This window comes from Panthera pardus, unplaced genomic scaffold (genome assembly GCF_024362965.1).
Source record: "Panthera pardus isolate Hobbes unplaced genomic scaffold, ASM2436296v1 HiC_scaffold_3, whole genome shotgun sequence".
NCBI lineage: Eukaryota > Metazoa > Chordata > Mammalia > Carnivora > Felidae > Panthera > Panthera pardus.
Window position 1 is genome coordinate 31,188,255 of NW_026526876.1, and position 22,535 is coordinate 31,210,789.

Consider the following 22,535-nt stretch of genomic DNA (forward strand, 5'->3'; position numbering starts at 1 on the left):
TGACCTTAACCATAAAAGGGAAGCTGGGTCTCCTGCCTTTGGGTAAGAGGCTTCCTATTCACCTCCGCTTCTGCTTTGCCAAAGCCAGAGGAAGGCAGTTATCTTTGGTGGGAGAGCCGAGGAAGCGGAAGGGCTGGCCCTCCACCCAGTCTGCGCCTATTTCCTGGCCGGGAATGGAAAACTACACCCCCTCGCCCGGGTCTCCCAGCGCCTGGTCCTGGGTGCTCACTTCCTCCCCTCAGTGGCCCAGTCATCATGTTCCCTCTGGGGCCAGGGAAGGGTCCCGAGTCACAGTGAGGTCATTTACAGAAAAAGAGACACAGGTTGGTGTGAGCTCCATGGAAGCCCCAGGACATGATCTTTAATTGATGTTCCTGTCCCTGCCTCCCCACCCCGAGCCCCAGATGACATATTTACAGGATGCTGTATGGAGCCAGTTCCAGGCCCAGGCCAGGGCAGCCTCCACTCCTCCCTGGGTGCTGCCGGGGTGGGCCCGGCCCCGGTGGGGCGGGAGGATGCAGACGGCTGGGAGCCAGGTGGACTGGTCGCAGAAGGTCTTGAGTCCTCCACATCCCCACGCCCACTCCCGCGTGTGTGCACACACAGGCATGTCTGCGTGTGTAGAGGTATTCACACTTGTGCAGAGATGTGGATCCGAATGCTTGTGCCAGATGCATCGCCGGCTGTGTGCACACGCGTACCACCAGAGTGTCTTCCGGTACCGGCACGGCAGCAGCGGTGCAAACCCCAGCCCTTCCCCTCCTGCTTGTGGGGCTGGTGGAGCAGGACTGGCCAGAGGGTGCCCCGCCCCCCCTTCTCTTGGGCAGTGCCAGCTGGACCACAGTATTGAGGACCCCACCGTAGCCACATCCGGCCACCCAAAAGGGTGTCAATGGGTCTCAGTCCCGTTTGCCCTGAGGGGTGGTGCAGATAAACAGGGAGCCACTTCCTCCTCACAGATGCCCCAGAAACAGAGGGACTATAACAGCTCAAAGGCCCTGGGGTGTTCAGAAACCCCTGCTGAGTCTGGGTGGGGTATTCCTGGGGAGAGGGGCTCTGCTCATTTGTGGCTTTCATCCCATAAGGTAGCTTGATCCCCATCTTGCCCTTGCCAGCTGGTTTTTAGCAGTCGAGCCAAGGCTTCACTGTCCCGTGGGTCTTGAGGAAGGCCATGCATGGGCAGGACTGAGTTCATGGGAGGGCAGAGGAATCCCGCCCAGCCTCGGCCTATCTCTCAGGCTCGGCTGCAGTGGGAATCGGAGGACGTAATGCGGAGAACAGCTGTAAACTTACTACTCAGCCCTGGAATGGGGGTAAGGAGCAGAATGAGTTTGACAGGGCCTTGAGGACTTTTCTAGAAGCTGAGGATCATATAGGAGACCTGCCTTTTCTTACCTCCTCTTGTACATTGCAGGCAAAAGCCCTCACCCTCCAGTCACAGGGCCACCCCTGGCTTTTCCTGCTTGGGAGAATCCTCCCTGGGAAGATGGCCCAGCCTGGGACCTCTAGGCCACAAGGGGGGGTGGGGGGGGCACCTAAACCCTGAGTCAGCCCCGGAATCACCCTTCTTGAAAGGGGGAAGGTGCCTTTTTAGTTCAGGGACTGTATTTTCTAGACCCCCAAATACATGCGTCCTGGCAGGGACAGCAGGATGGTCACTTTGAAATTGTAGACAATCTGGGACATGTGGTCGTCGCACCCATGACTTAGGCCTTGGGCACAGAACAGGCAGCTTTGGTTTGAATTGGCGCTCATTCTGCTCTCCAAGCTCCACAGGGCTGGGCCGAGGGGCAAGCAAGGACGCCCCACCCCTGCATTGCTTGGGGACAGCTATGTTCAATGAGAGGATTCCAGGTGTGATCATCCAGGGAAAGGGCCCCAGGGAAGGGCCAGGCCTCAGTTCCTCTGGTCCCTCCTGGAAATGTCAAAATATCCCAATTTCCCTCGCCCCAGCACCCCCAAAGTTACATTCATCAGTTAAGATTCAGTTAAAAAAAAGTGTAGATGTCAGCCCCCTCCCCCTAAGTCCCAGAGAGCTAAAACCCTGGTCCCAGCTGCCTGGTTTTGAGGAAGGGCCTTCCCAGGCCATGCCCACTGGGGGGAGGGCATCCCTCTAGCCGCCCCCCCACCTTGAGCTGCGGCAGTCCGTGATGATGGAAGCTACATTCACACAGGGAGAGTTGGTGTACAAGGCCAAAGCCGCATGAGGTGGGGTGAGGGACCATGAGGGAAAGGCCCCAGGCCTGGTCCACCCTGGTGATGTGAAGGGCGAGGCCACACCCCCCCACCCAAACCCCCATGGGACCAGGAGTTGAAGGGCTTGGGCCCGGAAGACATTTGCATGGTGCCTCCCTCCGTGGCTGGGCGGGGGCAGCCTCGTGGTTCAGGGCGGAGACGGTGGGCGCCAGGCTCGGAGGGAGGGGGTGGCACTTAGGCCCCTCCGGACCTGGAACGGAGAGGGGGCATCAGGGGAGGATGTGAGGCAGGGCCCAGAGGGAGAGCCCCTGAGCCAGGCCCTAGGAGGTCAGTGCTGGGCCCTAGAGGCGGCAAGTCACAGGCTGGCCAGGGAGGGGATCTGGTGGGAAGTTCAGACAGCGGTGACATGGAAGACAAAACAGATGGGACGCAGAGGTAGCTCCTCTCCCCGGGGATGGGGACTAGAGGGGACACAGCTCCAGGGCCCACCTGGGCAGGGGTGATGTGGCCATTGGAAGGGCAGGAGTAAATGGACCAAGGCCTGGGAGGGCAGGTGGGCAGGAGGAAGGGGCAAGGGCAGGCTGAGGGCTTTCTTTCCGGAGCGGGGCTCTCCCACCCCTGTAGTGACAGCAGTGACAGCAGGGGTGGGGAATCAGCCCCTGGCTCCCCCATCGACAGAATGTGAGGTGACGAATGAGATGGAGGAGACAGGCACAGCGGGAGGGATGACGTGGCCGGCGTCACACTGCCCCCTGCTGGGTCGGGTCGTACCTTCCCCGGCGGATGTTTCTTCAGGAGCCAAGGAGAGGACAGGCAGAGAGGGAAAGAAAAGGAGCCATCTGTGACCTTACCCTTCTCTCAGAGAGGGCCTTTCTGGCTCCCATGAGACCCCTTGCCCCAGAGATTAGCCAGGGTCCCTAGGACCTGGTCACTAAAGATAGGCCTAGAGAGAGATACCTGGGTTTGAGTCCTGATTCTGCAACTAACGCACCACATGACCCTGGGCCTCAGGTCCCTCCTCTGCACCTTGAAGAGGTGAGACCAGCTCGAGGGCCCCAGACTCAGATGCTCACAGAACACTGTAGGCTAGGTGGGGACTAGGGGCCTAGGGACAGAGGACACAGCCCTGTTTTAGGCAGCCCCTGCTCAGCTCCACTCCATGGCCGTGCTGAGACGTACTGAGGGCCAGTCTTCTTTTGCAAGAGAAGCTAGAAATCAGGATTGTTAATGTAAACCTCTTGGTTTTTTTAAATGTGAGCAAAACAAGACCCTGTGGCTGGCTCAGACTCTGGCTTATTAGCTAACTTCTCAGAAAGGCCCCCTCAGCTCCAACACTCTGGGGTTCCAATACCCACCCTCCACACACAATGAACACCTAGTGGTGTGGGGGGCGCATGTGTGTCTCTTACTTAAATCCCCAGCCCGTGCCGCCCAGGACGATGGCTGCAACCAGGACAGCCCCCGCGATGGAGCCGATGATGATGTTGGTACCGCTGGGACCTGGGGAGGAGGGCAGGGCTTGGTTGGCAGGGACAGGCGTGGAGAAGGGGAGAGACAGAGCCCCATCCCGGCCAGCTGCAGTCTCACCCTTATATCTCTCCGTCTCCCCCGTGGGTGGAGACGTGGGCAGGGGGTTGTGAATGCTGCAGTCTTTTCCTGTCCAGTCGGGCTGACAGATGCACTTCCCTTCGTTGCTGCAGACCTAGAGGTGGGGTGGGGCCAGCAGACGTGAGAGGGGCTCTGTCCTGCCGGTCGCGAGCTCCTCCCACCATCCCCAGCCTCCAGGCACGCACTCCGTGGTGGGAGCAGATCCGGCGTTCCCCGCTGCCGGGGCAAGTGCTGAAGTTGAAGGCAGAGGCAGGCAGGCAGCGATGATCCAGGCACAGCATGTTGGGCCCACAGGCTGTGCCATCCTCCACGTAACTCAGGTCGGAGCCGTCAGCCAGCTGGACGTGGCCACCCCTGGGGGAGCCGGCATGGCCAGCCTCAGCCCTTGTCCCCCACCCCCATCGCGGCTGCAGTCTGCCCCTCCCCAGACCGGGTCCGAGCCCAAACCTGCAGTCCAGCTCCTTGCCCTGGTGGTAGAAGGTGACACTGTTGATGTCCCCCCCTAGATCTCCCAGTCGAGGAGCTCCAGAGATGTTCACACAGAGGAGGAAGCCACAGAGCACGTCCCTGTTGGGGCAGCATGGAGACAGTGAGCCCCAAATCTGACCTTCAATCCAACTACTAACTACCATTACTTCTGAACTCGAATCTGCCTTCTCCCCACCGCCTAATTTTTCACATATTCTCTGTTGGGACTCATAGGCTCATCCTAGAACCTTCTGTCCCAACTCTGACAAAAACCCTCCCCAGCCCCAGAGCTGGGGAGGCCAACCAGGAGCCTTGGCAACTCACTGTTTATTGCACTGGACCCAGCCTGACCCCTTGCGTCCACAGTTCCCACGCTCTGTCCCCTCCACGTTCAGCTTCTCATAGCAGAAGCGATCAGCAGCCGCTGTAAGGAGATGATGCCAAGCGTCACCCACTCACCCCAGCACCCGCCCGGGGACCTCAGGCCTGCATCTCCAACACTCTGGCCTGATCCCCAGTCCAGCTGGGTTCCTGAGATCCTGGAGAGCCACGCACTCGTAAGAGGGTATTTTTAGCGAGAACTTGCCACTCCTCAGCCTCTTGATTCTGGGTCCTCCAGAGACCCTCTCCCACTCCCAGCCAAAAACTCACCGTGGCCCCAAAGGGCTTGGCACTGCCGGTCCCGGGTTTTGCAGCGACCTCCATAGCAGCGGCCCTAAGGAAAAACAGGAGACAAGGGACTGAGACACGGAGTGGTCAGAATGGATACAAGACAAGAGACTGTACTGAGCCAGAGGCCCTGAGGAGGAGGAGCCCCCACCCCATCATACCTGTTCGTGATCGCAGTAGTAACCATCCAGCTTGTGCAGGTTAGGGGGACACTGTGGGGAGAGGTGCTGGACTGAGAGCCGAGGGATGAAGGGGTGCCAAATGCGCCCCTCGTGGGGCTCATAGTTCAGTGCTCTTTCATGTCAAGGACAAGAGGTCTGGCTCAGAACTCAGGCTACGACGACGCAGACTGGCAAATCCCATAGCCTCTCCCTGTATCCTGTACCTACTTCACAGAGCTGGGAGAACTAAATGGAACTAAGTACGTGGCACGTAATAAGGACTTAAGAGATGTTAACTAATATTATTACACACTTTGATCCCGAGTACACACCAGGCACCGTGCCAGGCCCTGGGAACCCCAGCCAGACTATACTGATATAATGACTGAAGAAACAAAACCAGGAGGCATGAAGAACCGGTTTCTCAGTCGAGGAAACTGAGGCTGACCAGCGGTGGCGACACCAGCAGCGGAGGGAAGGGCCTCAGAGACACGTAGCTCCGCGGAGCCAAAGCGATAGGGATAGGGGTTGCCTCGCCCAGGGTCCCTCAGGGCGGCTGGGCCGGACGGACCTGGCTCGAGTCCCCGGTGCAGGTCTCCGCGATGTCGCACTCGTTCACCGCCTCTCGACAGGACACACCCCGCGGCTCGTACTGGGAAAGGGATCGTGGCTCAGTCCAGAACCGCCGACTCCCCGCCCGCCTTTCTCGAGGCCCCTCACTCATCTTGGCAACTCCTCGCCCGCCCCTCGGCCCCTCCCAGCCCACTCAGCACCACCCCCAGGCCCGCTCACGGTTCCGCCCCTCCCACCACCTCCGGATAGGTGCCTCGCCCCGCTCCTCGTAGCCCCGCCTTTAACAGGACCTTTGGGGGGCGCACGCCCCGCCCCTCCCCCGCTCCATTGGCGCTTTCTTTGCGTCAAGTCCCGCCCCACATTTACTCCGCCTCCGGCGGCTCCTCCTCCCTAAGCACCACCCCTTATCGGGAAGTCCGCAGCCCCCATCCCTCCTAGGTGTGCTTCCGTCCCGCCCTGACGGTAGATGCCCCTTACCTTGCAGCGGCGACAGCAGAGCCCGTCGCTGCACATGGCGTCGTGAGTCAGGGTGCATTTCTTGCAGCAATTCCCGCCCGCACGGCTGCACTCCTGAGGGACGCGGGGACAAGGGCAGGGAGGTGGGCAAGTCCTGAACCTCCCCACCCAGACGTTCAATGGCGCGCGCTCCTGTCACCCACCTGGAGCCCTCACTAGTCTCTCACCTGCACTGAGCCACAGTCGCACTCCTCTCCCGCCTCCACGAAGCCGTTTCCACACTCAGGCGGGTCCAGGAGCTGGACGGGGGAGGGGTGTCGGGAGTCTGGCCGGGACCCTGTCCAAACCTCGTTCCCACGTCCCACCCACCCCCCACCCCCCCAGGGGCTAGTACCTTGAGAGGCTTGTTGAAGAGACAGCTCCCGCCTCCTTCCTGCAGAAACTGGTTGTATTCGTCGATGCTGCAGCGCGAGAACTTGCGGGGCAGGTAGAATCTGGGCAGGGGTAAGGGACGGAGCCGCTGAGTCCAGGCCCACTCTCTCGCCCCTTCTCAAGATTGGGGATGGGGTGCATAGGGGTAGTAGGTCACCATCTCGAGGAGCCTGAGGATCTGTGTGTCCGGAGACTGCATAATAATCCTCCTGCCACCAAGCAGAAGTGAGCAGGGGACGTTGCTCCTGTCTCCCACCCCACTCCAAACCTCAGGCAGGACTCAGCAGTTGGGAGGTTGGAGCGCTAAGGCGGAAAGGTGCCTCCAAACGAGGCTTTGGCGGCACCCAGTGGCGACAGCGCGCACTACAGCCTAGCAGTTTTTGTGTCCAGCTAGGGAATGTGGGTCTCCTGGTGCAGGGTCCTCAGAAAACTGAAAACTGAGCTTATTGAAATCCTAAGTGGTCCCAATAGCTGGGCCTCCCGAGGCCACTGGGTCCAGACTACCACCCACTGGGTCCAGATTCTCCCTCGCCCAAGACCCTCCCCTAGTTTGTCCCTAAGAACTCACCCAGTGTCCTCCATGATGCAGCCCAGCCAGTTGTCCGGGCATTTGCAGTCCCCTGAGGAGTGAGCCAAGTGGATATAAGGGAGGGTGGAGGACTGCCCCCCTCCCATGGACACTCTCTTCACTTCTAGAGCTGCTGGGAGTGGGTCTAGGCTGGTTGTGGGGCCACATGGGTCTTCATTGATACCTGCTGAGCTCCGGTGTTTATTCCACATCATGCCCAGGTTCTGTCCCAGCGTTTGGGCCAGGGTCACTGCCATGGCCCCCATGTTGTCGTACTTGAGGTGAGGAAGATGGAACACAAAGATGTCTACATCCGTCCAAAGACACAGGGCTCATGCCCTTCACAGTCCCTCTGTCTTCAACCCCCACCCCCAGCCATACCCACACTGCTTACCTCATTCACACCCCCACCCCTGGATAGCGAGCAGATGCCCCCCACGTAGGCGGCCCCACTACTGGTGCTCTGGAAAGTTCTGCCCCTGGAAGGGAGAGGATTGTCAGGAGAACCCCCTGCCTTGCCTATGGTGCCTTCCCTAGGCTGTGAAGGGGAGGCTGGGGAGCCTCCTACACTAGAGCCCTTCTTTGGGGAGGTGAGCACTGCCTTTCCTGTCAGCCTGTGTGACCTCAGGCAAGCCCCTTCCTCTCTCTGTCTGTCCATAAGTCAAACGAGAGGCTCCTATAAGATCATCTCTAATCATAAGGAGTTTTATCAGATTTTTTTCTTCTTTCGGGCATTGGGTCCTTGAGGAAGGAATGCTGGGACAGTTTGAAAAAAGAAGAGGGGACAAAAGGAAGATGATAAGCAGAGGAAGATCACTGGGGTCAGGGAAAACGGGCATCAGCCTAAGATGTAAGGGACATTGTCCAGCCTGTGACAAGTGGCTGGGGGCTGGTGCAAGGCGAGCCCAGTGCCCGGGCCCTGCAAGGGCACCTGACGCAGAGCAGGTGTTCAGCAACCCTGTGCACTGCAGCAACCATGAGAGGCTGACAGGATGTGGGGGCTGCGGGACTCACGAGAAGAGATGGGTGGCATCACTGGGCTCAGGCAGGCCCTCCCGCCGATAGACCATGAGCCGAGCTAAGGTCTCCAGGAGGTCATCCTGCACCTGGATCTTGTCCCCATCGGCCCAGGTTTCCATGGCAACCAGCACGATGCGGGTATTGAGCTGCTCCTTGTACATCTGGGCTCAGAGGGGAGTAGATGAGGGTGGGGCTGGAGGGCAGGAGAGTGGGGGGGGGGACAGGGCTGGGGGAGGGCCTCAGTCTGTCTCTCCCTATCCGAGGCTGACAGGGCCCCCACCCCCCAAGCTCACCCGAAGCCTGTGTGTGGCGGGGCATTGGGGCAGGGGCGACAGAGGAGTGGGAAGGGAAGAGAGGCGGCTCACCACATCCGCCAGGTTCACAACGGACTTGGCAAAGTTGCTGGTGAGGACCACCGACTGGCGCATCTGCTCAAACTGGGAGGAAAGAGAGTGGGCGGAGGCCCAGGCTGCTTCGTGCCCCCCTCCCAGAGTTGCCCCCAGGCTGGGGATCTTACCAGCTGGTGGTCGTTGACCACGATCAGCTCCACGTACTTGGTCTCACTGTGCACAGTAGGGTGGCCCCGGCGGACCTGGGGGGTGGGTGGGCACTTGGAATCAGTCCCCTCCATGCCCAGCGTCAGGGCCAAGCCATGGACAGGCTCGAGGGTGCTGAACTCCAGTCAGGGACAATGCCAGTCCCCCACTGGTGGGGATCCCCTCTCTCCCCAGCCTTGGTATGAGGACAGGCAGTCTCAGTTTGTCCATAGTGTGTACAGGTGTAGACACGGGTGTTAGGAGATGGGGTGGGGGCTTCCTCCCGGGCATGGTTCCCTGGCCCCCAGCCACATCAGTCTGAGCCCTCCTTTGCCCCAGTCCTGGATGGGGTGTCCTGCTCTGGACCGCAGCCTGAGGTCTCTGCAGCCCGAGGTCTGTGCGGGCCCCCGTACCTGCCTTTTCCTTCTCAGCCTCGGCCGGTTCACAGGAGCAGAATGAGCAGGGGCAGCAAATAGGCAGCCTGGGGGGAGGGGTCAGGTGAGGGGGGCACAGCCGGCCCCCTCCCCAGCCCCGCTTTCCCTCCCTTACCTGGTTCCCTGCATCCGAGGGGGGCTGGGAGGAGAGGGGTCCGGTAAATGAGGTGGGGAAGGGGTCCCTGCAATGAGGGGGAATTAGTTCTTGGGGGGCTGACCAGGTCTGCTCTGAGTCCAGATGGGGAGGGACAGCTCCAGCCCTTCCCCCCACCCCACCCCAGGGTGACCCAGAACTGGCCAGAGCTCCCATGTCGGATCTGATCTCCCAGATGCTCAGATTCCGGGGTCAAGACCTGGGGTCGCCCTGAGAGATAGGGGCAAAGGACACTGGAGCCCAAAGGGAGGTTACTTGAGGGACAGAGGGGACATTGGAGCTGAGGGCACAGGGGGATGGAACCAGAGCTGGGGTGACTGAGGAGGGCAGGAAGGCTGAGGTTACCAAGGGAGGAGGCAGCGACAGCCATTGGGACAAGCCATCGGGATGTGCGTAGGAGGGCTGTCAGAGGACTGTGAGGGGCTCACCTGGGGGGGTTCCTGAGGCCTGGCCATCTCGCGGGGCTCCACAATGTAGGTGAAGTTCCCGTCCGAGAAGACCCCACTGCGGAGAGAGAGGTGCAGCTCCCCACTATGCATCCCCAGGCCGGCACTGGAGGCTCTTCCCACCGCCCAGCCCCTCCCCATACTCACTGCAGCCCCTGGCAGGTGGAGAGGGCGGCAAAGGAGTGGGGGTTCCCGCGGAGCTTCCCCTGGTAGTAGCAGTGGTCTCCGGCCCCCTGGAGGAGCAGGAGGTGAGCAGACATGCCCCCTGCCCTGGCAGGAGAGGTCAGGGCCACCAAAGCTGCTCGGTGCGCAGGTGGCTGCGCTTCCTGGGGGTCCTGCTTCCCCTCCGGGTGTGCTCCTAATTGGCTGTTTCGCCTGGACAAGTTCCTAGCCCTCTCCTTTCCCAGTTCCTAGCCTCCTTCACCTCACCTACAAGACGAGGAAGCTGGACTACATCAGTGGCTCTCAACCATCTGGTGCACGGTTCACAGATTCCTCCGAGAAGAGCTAGTGCTCGTGTGCCAGGCACTGTTCGGAGCGCTTCCCACAGATGAGCTCGCTTAATCAGATGAAAGCTGTGGACCCCCCACCCCGCCCCCCAGCGCACACACACTCAACTGCACACACAGTGCGTTCACGGACACCGCTGCCTCCGTGGACCCCCCTCTGGACACGGTCTGTGGCTGAGGAACCGTGAGCAGCCTGTGTCCACTTGGCCGGGGCTCTCGGGTCAGAGGGGCCAGCACCCCCTCCCTGCTCCTGCAGAATTACTTGTGCTCCAGTTACTGAACTGGCTGGTTGAGGGGTGCGGGGGTGGGGGTGGGGAGGAAGGAGGCTATTTATAGACACTCATTCATCTTTGCTCAGGCCCCTGGGCTTCCGGGGCTGGGACCCTGGTGTCCCAGGCAGCCAGGAATTCCCAAGGCCTTGGTGCTGAGCAAGAAGGGCATTTCCCCAACTGTCCCCTCCTAGAAGAGTCTGGGGGGCATGGAGCAGGAAGGGTCCCTGAAAGCCTTGATGTCAGGTAGAGAGGCTGGCTGGGAGTCAGACCTTGGGAGCTGGGTGACGGGAGTTCGGGCTCCACGCCATTCGCCATGGTGACTCAGACTCTGGGAGCCTCCGTGGTGGGACAGATGGAGGACCCCAAAGGGGCTGGGCCCACCCGAATATAGGTGTACCTCGGATCCCATCTCCAGGGACCACCCGTCTCTTCGTCCCACCTCCCTTGTCCCCTTCCCAAGGCACTCACGGTGCTGTGCTGGGTTGTCCCCTCCCGGCTAAAATGGCGCTCCACATACTGTGAGGAGAGGAGGTGACTGGAACAGACAGAAGGGGCGGGAGAAAGGAGGGGGATCACCGCTGGCGTTGGGTCAGGCTTGGGTCCTGCCCCAGCTCAGATTCAGGCCGCAGGACCCGGCCCTGCCCCCATCCCCCCCCCACCCCCACCCCAAGCCGCATCTAGGCTGTGCTTTTGCCCACCCGCCTGCTGCCCTTTCTCCCAGGCTCCCGGCCACACTCACTGGTTCAGCTCCAGGTCCAGAGTGAAGTTTGAGTTGAAGGCTGGGATGACGAAACTCACCTGGGCCAGGTGGACAGGCTGGGGGTGGGGAGAGGGCAGAGGGGAGTCAACCTGAGGAATCCCAGAATAGGGAGTAGCACTGGGGAGGAAGGGACGGCCCAGCCCAGCAGCTGACGGGACCATTGATTTGGGTGGGAGATGCTTTGTACAAGCTCATCTTCCTCCAAGACCCTGTTCCTTTCCTGGGAGCAGGGACAGGAGAACGCACCCCTGGGTACAGCCCAACCCACCCTCTGGGCCCGGGGCACTGTGAGCAGCACGGGGGGCAGGGGGCAGCCCATCCACCTGGTGCAGGTGCCTCCTGGGGCCAGTCTACCCAAGCAGCGGGGATGGAAGGGAACTCAGCCCGCCCACTGCTTCACACCACCCTCCCCCCGTTGGCAGCCCCCCCCCCTCACGTGGACTAAAGGGAAGCCCCCAGAAGTACCATGGGAAAGGGGCAAGCCGGAGATGGGGTGCAGTGTGATCCTTGGGCCCTGTAAAGCAGGCCCCTCCCTTCCTGTATCCTGGCCCCAGCCTCAATTTACGGAGGAGGCCTCGGACTCTGCAGACAGGGTGGCGTGGGTGAGAATTGGAAGCTGGGGTGATGGGAAGATGCCATCCTGTCAGGAGGGAAGAACTTGGCTCCTCTACCCCCAAGTCCATTGCCCTCTGCCTTGCCCAAAGCAGCTCATCTTTAATATTTCAATCCCGTGGTTAATTTTTAAACACGGAAGTTTTCCTGATAAATTTTTCAGAGGGGCCTTTGCAGTGGGAGGCTCCAGGTTGTCATGGCAACATACCAGGCCTGAGCAAGATGGCTGCCCTTCCAGGTCTGGGCACCCAGCTTCTGTGGGGAGTGGGGACTCCAGGCCTGAAGCTAGTGTGCCTGGAGGAACAGTGACCTCAAGAGAAGAGGGGGCACGAGAGTCTGGACTCAGGGGATGAGTTGGCCTTCTGGGCTCTCATGTCCCCACACCAAGCGTCAGGTCTCACAAAGACCTGGAAGCGCAGCAAGGGCCCCAGAAGGACTGGAGAGCCTTCTTCACCCCCATATTCATTTAAGAAGACTGAAATCCAGATCCCCAGGTGAGGGTCCCAGCACTGGGCCATGCAGATGTGAGGCTTTTCTCTGCTGCCTTTCTTTTGTGGGGAGCAGGCTGCAGGCTAGAAGGGAGCCCCAAGGTCACAGAATCTCATTGCCTGGTCCTAGCTGGCTTCCTCATCAATCACTTAGATTCCTCATTTTTATTGAGCATTTATTATGTGCCAGGCACTGTTCTAAATACTTTGCAAGTATTATCATATCTGATCTTCATAATAAGCCAGTGGGATGGATGCCACTGTTATCCTCATCTGACAGATGGGGAAACCGAAGCACAGAGAGGCTAACTAACATGCCCAAAGTCACGCAGCTAAGAAGTCATGGAGCTGTGATTCAAGCCTACAGAAACAGTTTCCAAGGCCTCCTCACCCCAAAGATAAGATAAGACAGAAATGGCCCAGCATTCATGAGAGGTCGTGGGGGGAGGGGGGGTGAAGGCGCAGAGCCTAGGTAGACAGCCCTCTGAGCACCAAGGACACTGACTTGCCCCATTCCAGGCCGACTGGAGCTCCAAGCTCCATCCCAAGCCCTTAGAGCGTTGATCAGAATTGAAATAGAAAGTCAAGGACAAGGAGTCACTGTTTTCCTCTCCCTGCCCTGGCCTGGCCCAGCCCATCTCTGCTTCCTCCGTGCCCCTGGGCCTCTACCCTTCCCACCCACCCCCTCGGCCCTCCTTCTCCCCTCCTGGGCTTGGTCTATCTCTGCCTTTCCCACCTGTCCCTGCCTAGCCTACCTCTGCCCTTCCCTGCCCTTAAGCCTGTACCTCCTTGTTCTTTCTGCCCCTGACAGAAAGCCCCTGTTGGCCACCCAGAGGTGCAGCCTGTTCAGGCTCCTTGCCCTGAGTCCACTCTCTCAGGCTGTGCAGCTTCAGGGATGATCCAGCAGCCTCTCTGAGCCTCAGATCTCCCCAACGAAAATGGTAAGATGAGCCCAGATGCAAGCTGTGAGGTTGGCTTTGGGTGGTGGGGGTCGTCCTGGGCCTGGAGAATTCTGGCAGGGTCGGCCCTGGTGCTAGCAGGATCTCCCCCACGCAGGAAGTCAGCAAGCTAACCATCTGGCCTCCCCCATCTCTGTGCAGACCAAGCTGACCCCCACGCTGGGGAAAGCCCAGACTGTTGGAAGAGCAGACACTAGGTCCCTTTTGTCCCCACCATTTCCTGCAGCCTCTTCTTTCCCCACCCGGTAAGGCCCAACCTGGGCTGGACTGCCCCTGCCCCAGCAGGGCACAGGGCACGGGGGCCAATGACAGCCAGAGCAGCTCTTGGGGCTGGGGGCTGGGCCCAGGAAGGGCTGGGGGAGACATCAAGGGTGGTAGAGGAAGAGGAGGGAAACCAGATAGCTGGGCAGGGGGTTCATGGGGACACTCCCTGTCTTCAGGAAGAGAAAGAACAGGCAAACCCACCTCGGTCCCCAGGACCCCTGTTCTCCAGTCACCTGGGGTGGGGGCTGCTGTTGGCACCAGAGTCCTAACACCCCCTCTCCCCCAGCCAAGCTTTAGGCCCGAGTTCTATCAAAGCCAAACTGCTCCTTGCATGGTCTGCCTCCTGCCCCTGACCTGCCCCCGACCTCGCGCATCATCCCTCAGTCCCTCCTTCGGGAGCCCCTTCTGTCCCCCTCCACCCACCCCCACCTACCCACCCTCCTCTGTGCCCAGCTCAGCGCTGCTGGTGACCGGCCAGCTGGGCCTCGACCCCGTGCCCTGCTCTTGCCTCCGGCTCTCACGTGCCCTGGCTCATTTGATCTCAACTCGCCCGGGTCGTCTGGTGCTCATTTTACAAATGGCAGGCCAAGGCTCAGGGAGAGACACTTGGAGGTGACTGGCCCAGGGCCATGCTGGGGAGGTGCGGGGTCAGATCTCACCCTGGGGCTGCAGTTCATGTCTGCCATGGCAGCTGGGGCCACCTGGTTTCAGTGACTGTGCCCTCCCTAAAGCTCCCTTGTCACCAGCCCGTTCACCCCCCTAGGCATTGTCTTATGCTCCGTGTCAGGCTCACCTAGATGTGGGGTGCAGAAAGAAGGAGGCAAAAATCCCACTGAAGTCCCAGAATCACAAATACAGATGCCAGGCCCCCACCCTAGACCTACAGAATCACTGGCTCGGGAAGGGGGAGACTGAGGATCTGGAGGATTCTCGGATGCTCCAGAAAATTCGAGTGTCCAAGCACTGCCCCTCAGACTGTCACCCCAAATATCTCCTCCCAAACTTCCATCTCCTCCCATGACTTTCTCCTCCTCACTATGTCTACAAAGCCAGCACTGCCCAACCCACAGAGGGCTGTGGCCCCCACTACTCCTGGACCTTTAAGCACACAGTTCTGGACGTCTGTTTCTCTGATCACTGATTCAACTTCTTGCACGGTGACTTTTAGTCCCCAGAAGCACAGGCTGTGCCTACCTTTTTCCCTGCCCAGTGGGCTCAACAGTCACGTTGAATGGAAAGGCATCCGAAGGCCTGAGCCTCAGTTTCTCCATTGGTAAAATGAGTTTGTCATGGAGATCAGATGGAAGCCCTTTTTAATATGTTATTATCACAAGGATTAGTAATAATAATGATAATAATTGAAGAATGGAGTGTACCTGTTCCAGCTAAACAGGGCTTTGAGGACTAGATGAACCACATGGGCTGGGTAGTGGCAGATGGCAAGGAGCCAGAGAGGCAGGGTCCCACCTGGGAGAAATCCCCTCCCCACAATAGTAAGCCCCCCCCCCCCCGCGATGTGCTGAGGCTCTATTGATCCGCAGGACAGCGGGAATCCCAGACCGTGAGAACGGTTGAACATTTTCTGATAATGGGATTTGACCTAAATTTTTGATGACAGTCACTTCCTTAGAGGGTCATTAGTCCCTCTGGGGACAGACTCTGGGCAACTGGGTCCCTGTAGGCAGCCAGGAGGGGTGATCAGGCAAGGCCAAGCCCACAGGCCAGTCTGGCCGGGGAGAACTCAAGACTCCTGCCACATTGTCCCCACCCTCCACCAGCACCACCTGGAGCCTGACAGGTAACCCCCAAATGCCCTGGCTTCTGTCTCAGACACCAGCCTTCAAGCTGGTGCCAGCTGCCCAGCACCCTGCCCCTGACACGCAGGAGCGAGGGCAGGCCTTACAGATGTTAAACACCTGCTCTCGCCAAATCCCAGGCAGGACATCTGACAAACATCACCTCCTCGAATCCTCCACGCAGCCTGGCAAAGGAGAGACGACTATTAGCCCCATCTTATGGATGAGGAGGGTGGGATTCAGAAGGCAGCAGTGGCTGACCCCGGTCACTCAGTCAAAAGCAGTGGAGCCAGGAGCCACCAAGGCTGTCCTCCCCAGAGCCTTTCAGACCCAAGCTTAACCTCCTGCGTGAATGATCTCTCTTCGCAGCCCTCACCCTTCCAGAGCAAGCTGGGCTCAGCTCAAGTCCCAGAGGCAGTTTCCGGCCACCAGCCCCCTCCCAGGAACCGTCTCCTGCTCCAATCCCAGGACAGGGCTGTGACCTTGGCTGCACGGCCATAACCCCAGTGGGGTACTAGGGCTCCAGGCACAGACCCGGTGGCTCCCTGCAATGACTGCCATCTAGCAAGGGCAGGGGACTGAGCCTTGCTGAATTGACCCCCTCCAGCAAGAAAACACAAACACTGAAACACACACCCTCAGCAGAGGGCTTCCGGGGTAGCATTTCCAGTAAATGCTGGTCTGGACAGCTTTCACAGGAGCTCAGCCCAGTGACTAGGATCCCCCCTCCTCCAGCTGGCTCTGATAAGTCTATCTCCTAGGCCTGGAGGCTGGAACTTCTCCACCCCCATCCTGTTTGCTTCCCCCACATCCTGCCCTTTTCTTGGTTCTGAAGGAGTCTGGGTTTCCCCAGGGGGCAGGCATGACCCACACAGCAGCTCTGTGTGGTTTAGAAGAAGAGTCCCTTCGGAACACACGTAGCCTCATGAGCCCACAGATTTCATTCAGTCTACTTGTTGGGGCACCCTTGTGCAGTGAACAACCAGCCCAACTGTACACGGTGGCCCTGCTTATTCTTTTGCCTCATCCTTCAGCTTCAGGCTCCCTGTGACCACAGGTTTCTGCACTTCCAGAAGCTCCCCCACCTCTCTGGGCCTCAGGCCCAGCTTTCTTCCAAACTGGGCAGAAGTGAGGTGTTGAGATCAGTGGCAAAGAGGGCAAAGGGACCCCTGTGGCCCTCTTCACTATACCCCTGAGAGAGAGGCAGGCCGGCCCAAGTGTATCAATCTTGACTCTGCTACTTAAGTGCTGTGTGACTTGGGCTTGTTATTTCACCTCTCTGTGCCTGTCTCCCCCCACCTGTAAAATGGGAATAGCGACAGCCCCATCTCCTAGGGCAGTGATGAGCATTACATAAAATCAATATATGTAAAGGCATAACAGTGTCTGCCCCAGTAAGGGCCCAGCAATTGTAATTTCTCTAGCTTCTAAATTCCTTCCTGGCTACCTTCTCTCTCCCTCACAATCCCCCACAAAACCAGGAGCCCTCAGCACACAAAACCCTTTCCTATCGCCACCTTCTGGAGGTGAGTGATGCTGAGATTGATGTTATCATAAATCATCCTGGTTTTAGGGCTCAGGAAGCTAGGCCTCAGACAGGTGATATGACCGGCCCGAGGCCAGAGCAGGTGAGCACACAAAGCCCCATCATCCTCATCCCGCTGGCCAGCGTGTGCCCCCAGACTCGCCACATGACCTGCAGCAAATAGAGATCTTGCTGCTGGCTCAACACCTTGCTCAGCCTGAGTTTCCAAACCAACGCAATAATTTCGGACTCAGCCCAGCAGCGCCAGGGTGTGGCACTTCCTGCTGGGACATGGGCTCAGTACTACACGGGCTCCATCATCAGCCCCGTACATGCCGAGGCCAGAAGTGCTTCAGGGAGAAATGTCAGGTGGGAGGTAGAGGGCTGCAAAGTGTCCTTCCCGTCAGGGGGAAATATTTTGGACACGTGGGATTGCCCCTGTGCCGAACTTGAGAGTCCTTGTGGCGGGAAGTACCGGGTCTGGGAGAGAATTACTCCACTGCTTAAAGATCTGGTTGATTTTGAGGGGCGCCTGGGTGGCTCAGTCGGTTAAGTGTCCAACTCTTTTTTTTTTTTTTTTTAACTTTTTAAATGTTTATTTATTTTTGAAGGAGAGAGACAGAGCATGAGCGGGGAAGGGGCAGAGAGAGAGGGAGACACAGAATCCGAAGCGGGCTCCAGGCTCTGGGCCGTCAGCACAGAGCCCGACGTGGGGCTCGAACCCACGAGCTGTGACATCATGACCTGAGCTGAAGTTGGACGCCCAACCGACTGAGCCACCCAGGCGCCCCAAGTGTCCAACTCTTAATTTTAGCTCAGGTCATGACCCCAGCGTCATGGGATCAAGTCCTGCATCATGCTCTGTGCTGAACACGGAGCCTGCTTGGGATTCTTTCCCTCTCCATCTCTCTCTGCCCGTTCTCCGCTTGCGCTACCTTGCTCTCTCACTCTCTCTCTTTCAGAATAAATAAATAAACATTAAAAAAAAAAAAGATCTGGGGTACCCGGGTGGCTCAGTCTGTTGGGCATCCGACTTCAGCTCAGGTCATGATCTCACAGCTTGTGAGTTCGAGCCCTGCATCAGGCTCTGTGCTGATGGCTCAGAGCCTGGAGCCCGCTTCGGATTCTGTGTCTCCCTCTCTCTCTGCCCCTCCCCCGCTCATGCTCTGTCTCTCTGTCTCTCTCAAAAATAAACAAACATTAAAAAAAATTAAAAAAAAAAGATCTGATTGACTTTGAGCAAGTTACTCAACTTCTCTGAGCCTCACTTTGCTCATCTGTAAAATGGGCAGGCAAAAGTTACCTGCCTTATAAGAGTTGTGAGAATTCCACCCCAGGGGAGACTGAGGTACAGATAAGGCAGGGCTATGACTACGTCCCCTGGGGAGGCTGCAGGGAGGTCCCTGGGAAGGCTCAATGCTAGAGAGACCCCCCACTGGAGGCGACCACTGCCCCATAGATCCACAGAACCCTCCACTCCTAACCTCACCCCCTCAGACACCCTGTTGGGCATATTCAGACTTGGTCACTCACACACATATCACAAATGCACACATGCCACCCACTCAGCCAGCAGAACAACACCCAAAGAGACTTCCCTGTCACCTGCATACCCAGTAGTCAGGCTGAGCAGTCAACTCCTAGCCAACACAGGCTTGGGTGCACAGTTCTCAGATGCGGGTGACATCAAGGATGAAAGCTGGATCAGGGACAAAACCCAGCCAGGATACCCCATCCCTGGCTTTGGAACCATCCCTGCGGCCCACCCCCAGGGAGCCTGGGCAGACACTGAAGGCAGCCTCCAACTCCTCTTTCACCCCTGCTCCACCCCCACTCCACCCCACCCCCACCCAGGCCTGCCTGCTCAGGACCATTAACCACCCTCTTCCTCACTGCCTTGAGTGATGGTCCATCTATTATGCATGCTGCCTTCCTGCTCTATTCCATTTCCCGAGTATCCCCCCACCCCCCCACAAACCCCTCCACCTCCCCTAAGGGCTTTTAACCAAGTACATTAGGCAGGGCCAGATGCCAGTCTGACAGATGTCTGTAATGCTAGCCTCCGTTTCCCTCCTTCCTCCCTCTGCCCAGCCCAATTTACCTCCCACCACTCCCAGCTGCCAAACTTCCCAGACCGCGGTTGTACCCCTCCTCCGAATCTCTCCTCTACACCTCCTAATTCCGCCAGGCCTTTGCCATCCTGCCCTCCGCCGCCCCCAGTTGGCCTGGCTAACTTTCCGCTTCCAGCTCCTGGAGAGCCAAGCCGTGCTGAATGAATATTCCATCTGGGTAATTATTATTCACATGATATTAATTAATTATTAATTGCAATTAATCTCCTTCATTCCTAACTTTCCTCTGGGAGGCAGGAGGGGCCTGGCAGCTGAAAGGGACAGAGGGCGGGTGGAGCTGGCATTTGTGGGTGAGCTTGGGACCTCCAAGCCTTTTCCCAAGGCCCCACCCTCGGGCGAGGACAGGAAGGAGAATGACAAGCCTATCAGTGCACAGAGGGGAAACTGAGGCAGGATCAAGCACTCAGCTCTTCCAAGAAAGCCCACTGAGGGTGGCTGTGATGAGAAACAGGAGCCCTAATCCTTGATGGAGCTCTTAGCTGCTTCTCCCTGCCCCCTACTGCCTTGCCCAAGCCCAATTTGGTGTAGAACCACTTGCTTTGGCAGGAGAGGAGTGGGGGCTGGTGGAACCCTGACCCAAGGCTGGACTGTACCCTGGGCATTCCAGGGTCCACGGAGGATAGGGGATCCCCATGATGATTGGAGGGGGCCTGGAGTGAGGCAGGTGGGTGCTCCCCACTAGTGGGCTCCAGCACCCATTATACAGAAGGAGAAGCTGCGGGAGCCGGCTTCTTGGGGAGGCGCCCAAACCCTGGCTGCCTGGTGGCCTTCCTTGGGTTCCAGGCCTGCTCCAGACCCCTGGCCTCACACCCAGGGCCACTCACCGGGCCCCCTGGTGGCTCCTGGCGGACCCTGGTGTCCAACTGCTGCTTTCGGACCTCTCCTCCGGAGCTCTCCCCCACCAGACGACTGGGCTCTGTGACCTCAGGGGCTTCCGGACTCCCCAACTGGGGTGAGACCCGCCAGTGCAGAGCTCCGACAGGACCCCGGGTCCCAAGACCTGAGGAGACAAGGCCATAGCTGCAGGAGGATGCCCACTGAGGGGCAGGAGACTTGGGATTGGGGTGAGCACACTTCATCCCCCACTCTGGTGTGCCCCTTGGAGCTGGGCGGATCTGGTCCCCTGCAGAGGAAGAGCCCGATGGGGAGGGGGCCAGGAGCTTTCCTCCCGCCCGCCTGTCACGACTGCCCCCCCTCACCCGCAGAGACCTGCAGAGTCCGCTGGCCGGCGGCAGGGGGCTGGCCGCGGTGGGGCGGGCCAGATGGGGACAGGTGGGTGCACGCGCCCTCCGTCCCCCCCTCCCGTCCTCCCCGCTCTCCCCCCCCCCCCCCCCCCCCCGCTATCGGACAGGCTGTCACCCCGAGCACTGCAGGAAAATGTGGCTGCAGCAGAAAGCGCCGCAAAACCCGGGGCGGGGGCAGGGAGGGCGCGGGGGCCGGGGCCGGGGGCACTCACCGGGCGGGGGGAGCAGCGGCAGCAGCAGCAGCAGCGCCGCGAACGCCCAGCGCCGCAGCCGCCTCATGGCTCGCTCATAATCCTCCGGCTCCGGGGGCTGCGGCTGCGAGCGGCGCGGCGAGGGCGGGAGGAGGCGCGGGCGGGAGGCGCGGCTGCGGGAGCCGCGGGCGGGGGCGCCGGCCGGGCGGGGGGCGAGGCTGGCGGCGGCGGCGGCGGCGGCTGCGGGGCGGGCGCCCGGCTCAGCTCGCTCCGGCCGCGGCCATCCCGGCTGGGCGGCGGGCCGGGTTAAGAGCCGAGCGGCGAGCACGTGAGCCCAGGGCCCGCCCCCGCCCCCCGGGCTCCCCCGCCCCCGCCCCCCCCTCACCCCAGCCGGCCAGGGCCGGGGCCGCCGCGACGGGAGGACAAAAGAGGCGCCGCCCGGAGACCGGCCCTCCCGCGGCTCCTCGGGGCCCTCGGCAGGTGCACGGCGGGGCGCGCCCGTCCCGATCTCGCGGCCCCTGCCTTGGCCATCCCTCGCTCCGAGGACCTCTGGGTTTGTAGGGGGGAAGGCGGGAAACAGAGGGACGCCGGGCTCTGACCCCGAGGCGGCCAGTCTGGGGGACCGCACGGTCGGGGGTCGGGGGCGTGTCTTTCCGGCTCAGGTTCGCCCCTCCGGCGTGGTACCCAGGAAGGGGTTTCCCTGGACCCAGACACGAGGTCCCCGGTCGAAGGCTGTTAGAGCTGGGAAGTTTAGAGGACCAGCGACGGGACCGAAGGGATCTCTCACCCACCCACAGGAGAGCAGGTCACTGCAGAGTCGTCCCACACCCTGGGTCCAGACCCCTTTCCATCCTGCTGACTCCTTTTCCAGGCCAAAGATGCTCCTGCCTCCAGGAGGGCTTTGGGGATTGCAGTCACCAGAGCCACCAGCAAGGGCTGGTCTACTAACTCTGGGCTCCTGAATCCCTCACACAGGATACCCCAATTCTATCCCCTAAATATATAAAATAGCCAGGTCATTTACATGCTGTTAGCATACCTCATTCCTGCCCCTCCCTTGCCAGCCCAAATCTTTGAGGAGAAGACACCTCTGGAAACACCCACCCTCTGTCTTCCACTCTTTGGCCAGACAAGGTTACCCTGTCTGCAAACCTACCTGACCTTCCAACCTTTTCTCCCACTGAGCCCCCTAGTGCTCCTGGGCTGCTGGGTAAGATGGACCCCCACCCATACTGGGGGGCTGGGATCTCTGATTTCAGCTAGGGATCTCAAGAGCCTGAGACCTGAGATGGATGGGGGTGTGGTAGGGCTCGGGCACTGCTGGTGAGGTCCCACCATAACCTTGTGCTCAAGACCAGAGAGCATCCTCAAACCTACACTGGGAGGCCACAGGTAACTGCAGAGTGGAGTGAAAGCAAGGAATCCCTTCTTGGGTCCCCTGCTTCCCTAGGGACCCAGGGCCTCCGCCTGGGATGGGGGAGCTGTTTCTGGCTCGTGACTGCACCCCCCCCCCCCCCAGCTCTATTTTAGGCCCAGGAGAGGTGAGAAGGCAATTTCCTGGGAGGTGCTGACATCAATGCTGGGAACGGGGTGGCTACCCCCAACAACCACCTGCCACTCCAGACCCAGATACTCGGCAAGGCTGAGCTGATTGGTCCTTCACTCTGGAGACATCTTGGAAACCTCTTTCAGGGTGTAGGGGCTCCCAGGAATGAGGACCTACTATGTGATATTCCTTAGGAACTCAGTCAGGAAGGAGAGAGTGTTTTCGTTTCACAGGTGGGGAACCCGAGACTCCAAGAAAGAGGGACCCACGTGAGCTTCCAAGAGCTGGCAGTGAGTGGCCGTTTATCCCACCTTCCACTCTCTGACTCCTCCAGACACCAGTGTTTGTCTTGTCCCACCAGTTCCAGGGCCACAGCAGTGAGCCCCAATCTCGTGTGCCTCCCAGAAGAATAGGTGGGGTTTGTCATGGCACAGTGGAGGGCACTGGGCCTGGGGGAGTCTGGATCCCCTCCCCCAGCAGGACCAAGACCACACAGCATGCTCGGTCTGTGGCCTG

General features: G+C 59.6%; 1 protein-coding gene and 1 long non-coding RNA gene across 6 annotated transcripts in view; one reads left to right on the forward strand and one right to left on the reverse strand.

The window, feature by feature from the left end:
- Window positions 1–22,535, forward strand: part of LOC128774256 (uncharacterized) — a 113,128-nt gene that overhangs the window by 45,325 nt on the left and 45,268 nt on the right. The gene's annotated exons all lie outside the window — the stretch shown is intronic.
- ADAM11 (ADAM metallopeptidase domain 11) lies at window positions 325–20,788 on the reverse strand. 5 transcript variants are annotated; one of them, XM_053892944.1, is made up of 27 exons: window positions 20,495–20,782; window positions 19,863–20,038; window positions 11,242–11,318; window positions 10,971–11,037; window positions 9,869–9,954; window positions 9,704–9,779; window positions 9,237–9,303; window positions 9,101–9,168; window positions 8,669–8,743; window positions 8,517–8,588; window positions 8,146–8,312; window positions 7,526–7,610; window positions 7,316–7,406; window positions 7,132–7,183; window positions 6,526–6,625; window positions 6,359–6,430; window positions 6,153–6,245; window positions 5,674–5,754; window positions 5,103–5,153; window positions 4,924–4,987; window positions 4,597–4,696; window positions 4,252–4,371; window positions 3,990–4,158; window positions 3,784–3,898; window positions 3,606–3,696; window positions 2,968–2,985; window positions 2,312–2,446 (listed from the first exon to the last, which is right to left on the reverse strand). In XM_053892944.1, the coding sequence occupies exons 1-27, from the start codon at window positions 20,559–20,561 to the stop codon at window positions 2,431–2,433; spliced, it is 2,316 nt and encodes a 771-aa protein (XP_053748919.1). In that variant the 5' UTR covers window positions 20,562–20,782; the 3' UTR covers window positions 2,312–2,430. The 5 variants fall into 5 exon arrangements, with proteins under 5 accessions (XP_053748917.1, XP_053748920.1, XP_053748919.1 ...); XM_053892942.1 differs by lacking the exon at window positions 3,990–4,158 and having other exon boundaries at window positions 325–2,446; window positions 20,495–20,788; XM_053892943.1 differs by having other exon boundaries at window positions 2,332–2,985; window positions 20,495–20,783.

Coding starts and splice junctions, on each gene's coding strand:
- ADAM11 (XM_053892942.1), bottom strand. CDS start 20,561: ATGAGGCGGCTGCGGCGCTGGGCGTTCGCGGCGCTGCTGCTGCTGCTG. Junction 7,611..8,145: donor GATGCCACCCATCTCTTCTC/GTGAGTCCCGCA, acceptor TCTCCCTTCCAG/GGGCAGAACTTTCCAGAGCA. Junction 5,755..6,152: donor TCTGCTGTCGCCGCTGCAAG/GTAAGGGGCATC, acceptor TCCCTTTCCCAG/TACGAGCCGCGGGGTGTGTC.